The 11,521-nt window shown below is 40.9% G+C and overlaps 1 protein-coding gene across 1 annotated transcript; it reads left to right on the top strand.

Annotated features, from left to right (window-relative positions):
- The first annotated feature begins 9,575 nt into the window (after positions 1-9,575).
- Positions 9,576-10,762, top strand: LOC130712696 (uncharacterized). The gene is made up of 2 exons (XM_057562517.1): positions 9,576-9,914; positions 10,022-10,762. Exons 1-2 carry the CDS (start codon positions 9,576-9,578, stop codon positions 10,760-10,762), a joined length of 1,080 nt encoding a protein of 359 aa, XP_057418500.1.
- The last annotated feature ends 759 nt before the right edge of the window (positions 10,763-11,521 follow it).

Genomic DNA, 11,521 nt, shown 5'->3' with positions numbered 1-11,521 from the left:
GGAGTATTCTACATCTTTTCAAAATTAATATTTCCCTATTTTTTTCTCTTTAAAATTTTCATCAAAAAATGGGGAGATTGTTAAGTTCAAACGCTAAACACATCGTTTTATCATATTTTGAATGATAGCAATTTTTAAGAGTATAAGTGTAATGGTTAAAATACATCATGTGAAATATATTTCAGGAAATGACAATTATGCTTCACATCCCTCGTCATCTGATGACTAAGTGTTAGACAACGGCAGAAGACGTTCCACACAAGAGAAGAAAGATCAAAGCTACAAAGCAGACTGTACAAGCAAAGAAAAGTCAAAACTACTATATCATTTGACATAAGAGAAGACCCTACTCAATGAAGATGTTCATCGTCTATCTCAAAGCTGACGAATGAAAGCAATGTCCAGAGAAGGAGCGGTATATTCAAATTGAAATATCTCTGACATTCTTGATGAGAAAGACAAGTGCAAAGAATCACGTAATACTATACAAAACACATTGATCAGGGAAAAAAGTACACGTTGTCGAAATCAAGTTTCCTCTTTCTCTCCCAAAAGGGCTGGAACAAAGCTCAAAGTGATACCAACCGATTGATAGGATACATTCTGTAGCAACAAGTCTCAGTCAAAGGGTACAAAACATTTAATGCACCTTATGAAAATACCGTTCGATCTAACGGGTAGAATTTATGTGCTCTGTTGTTACTTTTAGATGTCTTCCATTTTGTCAAAAACAACCTGATGTCGAAGCAGATGTTGTGACATCTGCCTATGTGTTGCACAGGACATTAGTCTATTACTTAGAGTGCTTATGTGTGCCCTGAAAATCTGGTGAAGATTTATTTGTGGTTACTTATGGTTTAAGTAGATGTATCTTGGTTATTTATTGTGGGCTGGTTTACTTGTTGAGACAATCTCTGATTGAAGATTTGTCTCTATTGTGTTAATGGTTGACTGACTTGTAACACAATCATGATCCGGGAAGATTGTGTTTTGATTTGCTGCTGTTGGACTACTTGCTTCAGCCTCTGGAAACCCTAGGATGGCTGCTGAAGCATATATATACGAAGACCTAAACCGTGAAGACTACTAAAGCTTTTGTGAGAAACAGATCAAGTGTTTTAGGGTTGTGTTTTGTGTTAGTCCTTGTTTTCATTGTGAACAAATCTTGCTCGTTGATTCTATAAGGCACGGTTGTATTCAGTGTTCTTGAGTGTTAAAACTCTTATTGTTGTTGTTCTTACCAATCACTGTGGCAGTGGTCGAGAGAAAGTGAGAGGGACTGAAGACTGTTGACAAGAATATGTTTAGACTTATCAATACGTGTACTGTTGCCAAGGTAGCCAAAGATATTCTAAAGACTGCACATGAAGGAACAACCAGAGTGAGAATGTCCAGATTGCAAATACTTACTACTCAGTTTGAGAACATGAGGATGACTGAATAGGAAACAATCTCAGAATTCCAAATGTGTGTGCGTGACTCGGCTAACTTATCATTTGCTTAGGGATAGGTCATATGAGAAACTTGTGAGGAAAATCTTGAGATCTCTGCCCAAGAAGTTTGCTATGAAAGTCACTGAAATTGAGGAAGCTCAAGACATTGGTAGCATGAAGGTTGATGAACTCATTGGATCTTTGCAAACATATGAGTTATCTTTTGGTGACAAGACTGAGAAGAAAACTAAGAGCATAGCATTTGTGTCAAACACTGATGAGGATGATGATATTGAGTGTGAAGGTGAAAACCATTCTGAAGCTCTAGCTCTTCTTGGAAGAAAGTTTAATAGATCCTTGAGAAAGATTGATAGAAGAACAAAGTCTAATGTCCAGGACATGAAGTTCGACAACTCCAAATCCTCTAGTTTCCAGAGGAAGGCCAAAGAGGATGTTAAATCTGGTCAGAATAAAGGAGTGCAATGTCATGAATGTGAAGGATATGGCCACATTAGAACTGAATGTGCTACCTACCTTAAAAAGCAGAAGAAAGGCATGGTTGTAACCCGATCAGATGAAGACATTGATGAGGAAGATGAAGTCTCTGCTAACAAAGTTACTGCATTCTTTGGAATGATTGGTGAACCTAACACTAGTGATGAGGATATACCCGATGAAGAGCTAGCTGAAACCTATAGGTTATTGCATAACAATTGGAAGGAAGCTTGTAAACATGTGAGAGAGTAAGAACGTGAAATAGAACAGCTAACTACTCAAAAGCAGAAGCATGAGATCAGTAGTAAGTTGAAAGAAGAACTTGATGACTGGAAATCAAAGATTGAAGACATTGATACTCTAGAAAAGGTAAAATTAATGGGTGTTAATGCAGAATTGCAGGAGGAAGAAGTATCTTCCTTGAATAACAAGCTTGAAACCACACACAAATCCCTTAGGATGCTGAATAATGGCTTAGATATGCTTGATGAGATCCTTAAGGAAACAAGCAAACAAGGGATAAGCTTTGAGGGTATTGGTTTTGACTACACGACTGCAAACAAGGAAGGTCAGAAGGTTCCAAAGGAATTTGTAGCTGCTACAAAGCAATCTGAATTCAAGAAACTAATCAACAGCCCGTTGTCTGGACAGATGTCTCAGCATGTGCCTCGACATGTGACTCCTCAATACAAAAGTGTCAGAAGTGTCGTAGGAGATGTCACTCTTGTGGAAGAAATGGTCATATAAGGCCTTACTGTTTCAAGCTATATGGTTATCCCCAGATATCAAATCAGCCAAGAAGCTCATAGAGCACCCAAGTGACAAAGAAATGGAAACCCAAACGTGAAGCCTGATTGCTCACACGTCCTTCAGAGCCTCATCAAGGGAAGACTGATATTTTGACAGTGGCTGTTGAAGACACATGACAGGTTCTGGATCCCCTGATCTAACTGATGTGTTACATGTTGAAGGGTTAACAACCAATCTAATCAGCATAAGTCTGAAGGTATGAAAACTCAAGAAAGGGGGGTTTGAATAGGATTTTGCAATAAAAACGTTTCCTTTTTATGTTTCACGAAAACACTTGGTAGCAAAGAATGAAAGGTGCAAGGGATAGAGAAATTCACACAAGGATTTTATCCTGGTTCACTTGAACAAATCCTCAAGCTACGTCCAGCCCACCCTATAAGGTGATTTCTTTCTTCGTTGAATGAAGGCAATCCACTAATCAAAGGTTGTTACAGCTGCACTAGCACAACATGCTCAGTGACTAACACACCTAATAACTAGCAACTACTAAGACACACAAGTCTTAGTCTTCTCAAGGATCCTGACCTAACCGGTCCCTTCAGGAATACAAACAATATAATCAAAGGTTGGTGTTTACAAAGAGTGCTTCTAAAACAAGCAAGGTGTAAACAGATTTAGAACAATGAAGAAAATGATTGCTAAGGTATTCGCTTGAGAGTAGATTGTATGCAATAAGTTTCTTAGCATTTTCTTCCTTTCTTCAGCCTTTAAATACTCCAAGCCTTGAGAGATTTTTACGTTGTGAAATTCTATCCGTTGGAGGGTACATCTGGAATTTCCAGAACTTACAATGGCTGATCCTTGTTATCATCAAAACCTAGAGATGTTCACATAACCAAATCTTGGTCTAACAATCTCCCCCTTTTTGATAATGACAAAATTATATATTTTGATGAATAAAAACTAACACAATTCAGAGTTTAAGGTTTAGAAAGATCTTATCCTGATGTGTATAGTTTGTTCAGCTCCTTCTGAATCAATGACTTGAACTTGATTATGAGCTAAGCTCCCCCTGAATCTAAGACTTAATGAAAACATTCTAAGTGTCTAGATTCTGAGCTTTATGAAATAATTGATCATTGCATTCTTATGTTTATAAGATATGTGATCAGAGCAAAACAAAATGTGTAGAATGTGTGATCAGAGCTATGGAGAGTTAATAATAGACATAATACTATGAGAACATAAATATTGCATTAGATCTTATATGAAATTGTGTAGCAGGGTATCAGAGTTTAACCGTCAGAACATAGAAACAACTGAAGAACACTTCTTAGCAGAAGTGAATGTAATCCGTGCATTGCTTCAGAGAAGGTTTATAGAGGTTAAACAATTGATCACTAATTCTCCAAAAAAAATTCTTATCAAAATACTACTAGTACTCCCCCTTTTTGTTATAATAAAAAAGATTTAAGTGTGAAAAACTTAGTGAAAAACAAAAGAGTAAGCTAGTACTCCCCCTGATTAAATGAACAGAAAACATTAAGTTAAGAAGAGGGAATTAGAATGAAAAGAAAATGAATAGATAAAGGAGAAAGAATTAAAAAATAAAAAGAATAGAGAAGAAATAAACTGAGTATATATATAAATAAAGAGTGCAGAAACAAAGTGAAGAAGCAAATAAAGTAAGGTTTTGTTAAAAACAAGAGTAGGAAAGAGAAATCCTATGGGTTATTCTTCTTCAAAAGTAGCTCCAACATCTGCTTGATCTCAGAATTTGATTGCATGAGCACAGAAGTTGCTTGGTCTTTCTTATCCAGACGTTCCTTGAGAGCTTGCTATTCAGACTGAATGGTGGCTAGAGTCGCTTCAAAACCAGAAGGAACTTGAGCAGAAGTGCCAACCAAGTTGGCACAGAAACTCCAGCTTGAGCTTCTAACTCTGCAGCATCTGCTTTCAACTTAGCAGCCGTAGTCAGAGCTTCTTGATGTTCAGCCTCTACTCTTGCAGCCTCTGCTTTCTAAGCCTCTTCTTGCATACGATCAGCTTCTTCTTGTGCTTCTTTTCTTTGTTGTGCTTCTAGAGCAATTCTGTCATAAATCTCCTACACTCATTGTTCCTAAGTCATTAGTCTACTAATCTAACTTAAGCTAAAATATTACTATTTAATTATTTTAATTACCTAAGCCATATTATGCAAATTAAATTAATAACTAGGTTATGACTTCTAAGTCTTCACCTGCTCATTGTTCTAATGATTTTAGGTTCTGTTAAGTCCAATTTACTGTTCTCAGCTTATGCTCAGGTTCAGAATCACTTATTTTAAGCACTTAATTCAAAGTCTACTTGCAAACTAAGAAATCTATAAACTGAGCCTTAAACTAATATCTAAGAGTCCATTCCTGTAGTTTTCTACCTCCTGAGTTCAATGGAATCATCAATTTTAGTTTCTGGGCACTCTAACAGTGCCAATTAGCGATTTCAGAGGCTGCGCGCGAGGTGAAATTGGGGCTTTCCTCTTCAGGGTTCAATTGCTACAATTAGCTATCCTAAAAGCTCCTATCATCTTCCAGAAGCATAAACCAATCTTGTTTGCATGCCAATTCGCCCTCAGAAGCTCAACCCGATAGCTTATTCGAGCTTCGAAAACCATGTATTGGTTCTCTCGATTCCTAACGATTCATGGCTCTAAACTAGTCTAAAGCTTCCTAACTATGTCCTAACATTCTTAAGGGTACAATTTGGATCAAAATCGAGCTAAAACGAGCAAGTTGCAGAACTTACTCGCCGGAGAAGACGATCAGAGAGTCCTAGATTGTCACCGCCGTGCTATTCCGGGTACTGGAACTTGATCTACAGGCTTTGGGGAGTTGAATGGTGATCGTGGGTGTCGCTGAAGTGCTCGGAGATGGGAGAAAGGGTGAGTTACAGGTCGGGGACTCGCCGGAGCTTCGCCGGAGATGGTGAATCCCTTGTTTCTCGACCAAAGCTTGACCAAAATGACTCGATTCTCTTCCTCTCCTCTCCATAAATTCAATGGGACAAGAATTAGGTCCTAACTCTCTCTGGTTTGAGAGATTCGAAGAGGTGAAGTTTAAGAACTTCCTCTCGGTCTCTTTCTCTTTCTGGGCTCTATGGGTACTCTCTGAACGTTCTAGAGCACTCTGTGGGTAGCTAGGGTCGCGTGGAGTCAAGTGGTAAGCTTTAAATAGGTTGTAGGGAGATTAATTTGCTAAATCAAGCTTAAGCCTAATCAAAGTTGCACCACCAATGGTTTTTCATGCATGGGGCTTATCCTAGGGCTTGAGGTTGCGTGGCTGCAGCTTGGGAAGGTTCAGAAGCAATCAGAAGTGAGGTTTGCATGGTGTAATGGCTGATTGCATGCCTAGGTCATTTGCACACAAATCCTAGGGCCCCGATTGGTCGATTTCTTTATCATTTTCCATGTCGGGACAAAACTGATGCAATATTATACTGGTTCAGGTCTGTTAGTGCTAAATTATAGTGTATTTCCCCTCTCAAGGTTCAATATCATCTCTTTTGAGTGATTAGGATATCACTCTTTTAGCTTGATTCGGGTTTCGATCACTCTGAGACAATGTATCTATCATTGCCAAGAGATGTGACCAGATCATCTATTTAGCCTATCCTACCTCTATCTCGAGTTCATCCTCTTTTTGGGGTTATTATGACCATGTCTTTGGTACTTCTATTGCCGGGTCGATTTAAAGTCGATTGACCGACCTCTCGATTTACGTGCAAACAAGTACTATAATAAAATATCACACATACACGCATACACACACACACACACACACACACACACACATATATATATATAGATTTCATATGTATATAGTATAGTTATACTATTAGCTCGTATTCACCTATTCCGACTTTCTAGGGTTTCGCGTCGCCTATGAGGTCTTTACCTGGTTGGTGGGATGTTACAAGTTGCGTGAGAGAGAGAGAGAGAGTTGCGTGAGGGAGAAAGAAAGCAAGGAGAAGAAGAGAAAGTTGTGAAGGAGGTCAAGGGGAAGAAGGAGGACTCGAGCAAGAGGAGGAAGCAAGGACCAACCTCTTCATCTTTTCATCTTCTTTTCATATTCCTAAGACTACTAAGGTGAGGGTTGATCTAGTAAGGGTAGAGTCTAGGAGAAAACATGTTGAAATTGCATGATTTTATGTGAAAATTTTATGAGAAAAGTTATGTTTTTGGGGGATTATTGACATGAGGGTCTTGTATGTATGATTGGGAATTATTTTCATGCATGCTTAGTATGTGAAGGTTCTGTTTTGCCATGCCTTGTTGCTTGATGCTTTGATCCATGATGATTACATGATAAAACCTTGCTATTTTCACTATTTTCGCCTAGATCTGAATAGTGATGAATAACATGTTCTAGATCTGATTATTTGATGATGTTTAATGATGGAAACCTTGCTGGAATTTGGCCCATGAGACTTGATCAAGCATGATCAAATTTTTTCTAAAACCCTAGGCTTAAAGAGGCCACGGCTGAACCCTATTTTGGGGGTTCCGGCGACTTTTCTCGTTTTCTTTTAACTACATGTTGAGCTGATGATTTGTTGCTGATTTTATTATTGAAGTTATGAAAAGCATGGATTGATTTTTATTTAATGTGGTGTGGCCGAACCCTAATACCCTCTAGGGTTTGGTCAATGATTGGTTTACATGCGAGGATTGTGTAGATCTAATGTTTGTGGGAAATGAGGTAAAACCTTAATTGACATGATGACTATACTATATATGGAGACTTGTGAACTTATATTAACTTATGATATTGGTATTGTACCTTGAGAAAGAGAATTCGCTTGCAAGTAGTAATTGCATGGCTATAGTGCTAGTCGTAGGCTATGGACCATGATAACGATGGTGTCGTTAGAGATAAACAGTTACTTGCACGCGAGGGAGAATTTTATGGATTGACTGTGTGGTCTCCATGTGATAACCATGATTGAGTCATGGGGTAAGGATTGGCTGTGTGGTCTCCCTGAGAATTGTGGGTTGACTGTGTGGTCCCCTCGTGATTGTTCATCTGCGGATGATCGAGATTGGCCAAGGTGTTCTGGTGGTTGTGTGAATGGTGAGGTCGTTAGTCTAACCAAAACTATAGGTTGCTAACTGAGATGTGAAACTATGTGGCTATATTAATCGTATGATTTATGTGAACTGTGACTACTTGTGCGTTTTTCATGAGATCTGACCCTCTCTATGTGTTACTTGTTATTTTAGGGGGGGGGGGCAGATGGTGGTGCTGACCACGAGCACGATTCATTCCTGGACACTGACACTCCATGATGAGGAGAATGACGAGGCATGGGTGCCCGACTCACACCAGGTACGTCGCATCTATGTCGGCGGTGCCACACTTTCGGGTCGCGACAAGGAGGGAGAAGTCATCGAGGTCCAACAGCTTGAGAACGGGAGGGTGAAGTTGCCTTTTGCACCTCCTCGTTTCTATTTCCCTATGGACTTAGAGTTTGGGACGTCATCTGTGCGAGAGTCTGAGGAGGAGCTGGATCCTTCCGAAGATATGGCGGTTGATCAGGAGAAACTACCAGTGGAACCTGAAGCGCCACCGATGCCAGACCCGGAGATCGACCTTGACGAGCAGGTGGCTTTGGATCGGAGTGATCATGCTGAGGATTTTGAGCAGATGCCACAGAAGCTTGTAGCGGAAGAAGAAGAGGATCCGAAGTTCAAAGACGAGGAATGCAAGAGTGGACGGAAGATTCAGCGATTCTTTAGTTTGTAGGGACATGGGTTGAGTGACTTCCACTTTTCTTTGGGTTGATAGTCCGAGTGGCTTCGAATTATTTTGGTTTACTTTTTAGTTGGATATTTTTAAGTTGTTGTAATTTACGGTGAAGTTTCTTTCGGATGATTACTTTATACTTACCGTTGATTATATAATTTTGAGGTTTATGTTGGTATTTATTTCCGCGAGTTAAATTGGTTAAGTTTCAAGATTTTCGTAAAATTGAACCTTTGTAATTAATTCAAGAGTAATTAATTAAACGACGAAAACTCTTTACGAAAATTGTATTATTTGGTTACTGTGTGACACTCGAGAAATCGGGGTGTTACATTGTGGTATTAGAGCTCGGGTTGAGAAACCAGAGCATTAAGGGTTTTGGGCACACGAGTTTATGAACTCGTTGATGTTTTGTTTTGGGTAGAAGTGATCTCTAGGTTTCCGCGGTGAGAATTGGGTAGACTTGTCTGCTAAGATGGTTGCTTGGCTGTGAGATTGTTTGCAATTAGTATCATTGTCGTGATACTTGAGATAAATTGTTTGTTTATACACTAAGTTAGTTACTTTTATTTGGGGCACTGACATTGGGTTGTGGTTCTATTTCTAAGCAGGATTTCATCATGCCTCCGAGACAGGACCCAACCAATGCTCAGCTTGCTCAAGCCATAGCCCAGCTGGCCTAGGTGATGGCCCAGCAGCCTACCACGGCTGCTGCTTAGACCGCAACACAGGCACAGTGGGAAGCTGAAGAGAATGCTAGGAGAGCACAGAGAGCTTAACGGGATCAGGCACAAGACCAGATCCGAATGAGAACTGATTTCAACCGCCATGGTCCACTCCAAGGCGAGGTGGAGCCTGAGAAAGCCGATTTGTGGGTGCATTAAATGGAGAAGATTTTCGAAGCTCTTCATACTCCGGATGGGGAAAAAGTGAATCTAGCTACCTTCATGCTGAAGGGCGATGCCGAGTACTGGTGGAGGAGTGCCAAACAACTAATGACCGCAAATCACGTGGTTATTACTTGGGACTCTTTCAAAGGAGCTTTCATGGAGAAGTACTTCCCTGAGACTGCTAGGGAAGACATGGACATCAATTCCTTGGTCTGAGACAGGGAGCGATGACAGTGGGAGAATATGCTGCCAAATTGGAGACGCTGTCAAAGCACTTTTGCTTCTTCCAAGTGCAAGTGGATGAGCCATATCTGTGCAACCGTTTCATGAGAGGGTTGCAGAATGACATCGAAGAGTCTGTGAGGCCTTTGGGAATTAGAGTTTTCCAACAACTGGTTGAGAAAGCTCGTGAAGTGGAGACAATGAAGAATCGCCAGAGGGGCCGACCTGAAAGTGGAGGACCAATTTGTTCTGGGCAGAGACAAGCTGGAAGGTTTGATAAGGGCAAAGCACCGCAGAGAAAGCCTTACAACGTCCTGCTGACAGAGTGCCTTTTGCTGGGAAAGGTGGGGCAGCTATACCTAAGGAGGAAGTTGTCTGTTTTAAGTGCAATCAGAAGGGGCACTACGCAAATGAGTGTGGGAAACAAATCATGTGCTGGAAATGCCAAAAGTCAGGGCATATTGAGAGAAACTGTCCTAATGCCGCCAAGGCTAAGCCAGTGCTGAATACTGCTAGAGGAAGACGACCTTCTGTTCCAGGGCATGTGTTCGCAATATCTAGGGAACATGCCGCTATTACTGATGACCTTATCCAGGGTACATGCACTATCGCTGGAAACTCCTTAATGGTTTTATTTGATTCTGGTGCTACGCACTCGTTTATTTCTGAGGAGTGTGCGAAGAGACTAGGGTTACTAACTGTAGAGTCACCCTTCGATTTTGTGGTGACAACTCCTGCCGCCGATCATCTAGTTACGCGCACGGCATGCTTGCAATGCCCGTTGATCAATGAGGATCGGAAGTTTCTTGCGAATCTTGTCTCCTTAGGGCTTAAAGAGCTCGATGTGATTCTGGGAATGGATTGGTTGGCGCAATATCATGTCCTCTTGGATTGTCCTAACAAGGTCGTAGTGTTTCCAAATTCAGGCGTTACGGATTACTTGAATTCGTACATCTTGAGGAAGGGCTCACCGGCAATTGTGAACTCCATTGTAGCTGAGGCGAAGAATGACGGTGACGTGCGCAACATTTTGATAGTACAGGATTATGTGGATGTGTTTCCGGAGGATGTGCCTGGATTACCACCAGTGAAGGAGACAGAGTTTATCATTGATGTGATGCCCGACACGGGGCTAATATCAATGACGCCTTATCGGATGGCACCAGCGGAGATGGCGGAGTTAGCCAAGTAGTTGGAGGATCTCTCTTCAAAGGGATTTATCCGACCAAGTGTGTCGCCTTGGGGTGCACCAGTGTTGTTGGTGAAGAAGAAGGATGGAAGATCCAGACTATGTGTGGATTACCGACAACTTAACAAGGTGACGGTGAAGAATTGTTATCCGATGCCACGGATAGACGACTTGATGGATAAACTTCGAGGAGCGGTTGTTTTCTCGAAGATAGATATGAAGTCAGGATATCACCAGATCCGAGTCAAGGAGGCTGATATTCAGAAGACTGCATTCAGAACTCGATATTGGCACTATGAGTATCTCGTGATGCCGTTTGGAGTTACAAATGCACTCGCACTATTTATGGACTACATGAACCGAGTGTTCAGGCCATTTCTGGACAAGTTCGTGGTGGTGTTCTTTGACGATATTCTGATTTACTCGAAGAGTAAAGAAGAACACGAAGAGCATTTACGTCAAGTGCTGGGAGTTTTGCGGGAGAAGGAACTCTATGCCAATGGGTCGAAGTGTGAGTTCTGGATGGAAGAAGTCAAGTTCCTTGATCATGTCATATCGAGCAAGGGTGTGGCAGTGGACCCCAGCAAGATTGAATCAATTTTGTCGTGGGAACTACCTAAAATGGCAAGCGACATTAGAAGTTTTGTTGGACTTTCTGGATACTACCGACGTTTTGTCAAGGATTATGCGAAGTTAACTTCTTCGTTGACGCAATTGAAGAAGAAGAATCAACCGTTTGCATGGATGGAAAAGTGTGAGGCT

The sequence above is a fragment of the Lotus japonicus genome, chromosome 4 (genome assembly GCF_012489685.1).
Source record: "Lotus japonicus ecotype B-129 chromosome 4, LjGifu_v1.2".
NCBI lineage: Eukaryota > Viridiplantae > Streptophyta > Magnoliopsida > Fabales > Fabaceae > Lotus > Lotus japonicus.
This window is presented reverse-complemented; position numbering and strand designations above follow the sequence as displayed.

Bases quoted from the DNA above. Each gene is read 5' to 3' on its own strand.
- LOC130712696 (XM_057562517.1), top strand. From the start codon at position 9,576: ATGACAGTGGGAGAATATGCTGCCAAATTGGAGACGCTGTCAAAGCAC. The intron at 9,915-10,021 runs GTGGGGCAGCTA...AAATGCCAAAAG, and splicing joins AGTGCCTTTTGCTGGGAAAG to TCAGGGCATATTGAGAGAAA.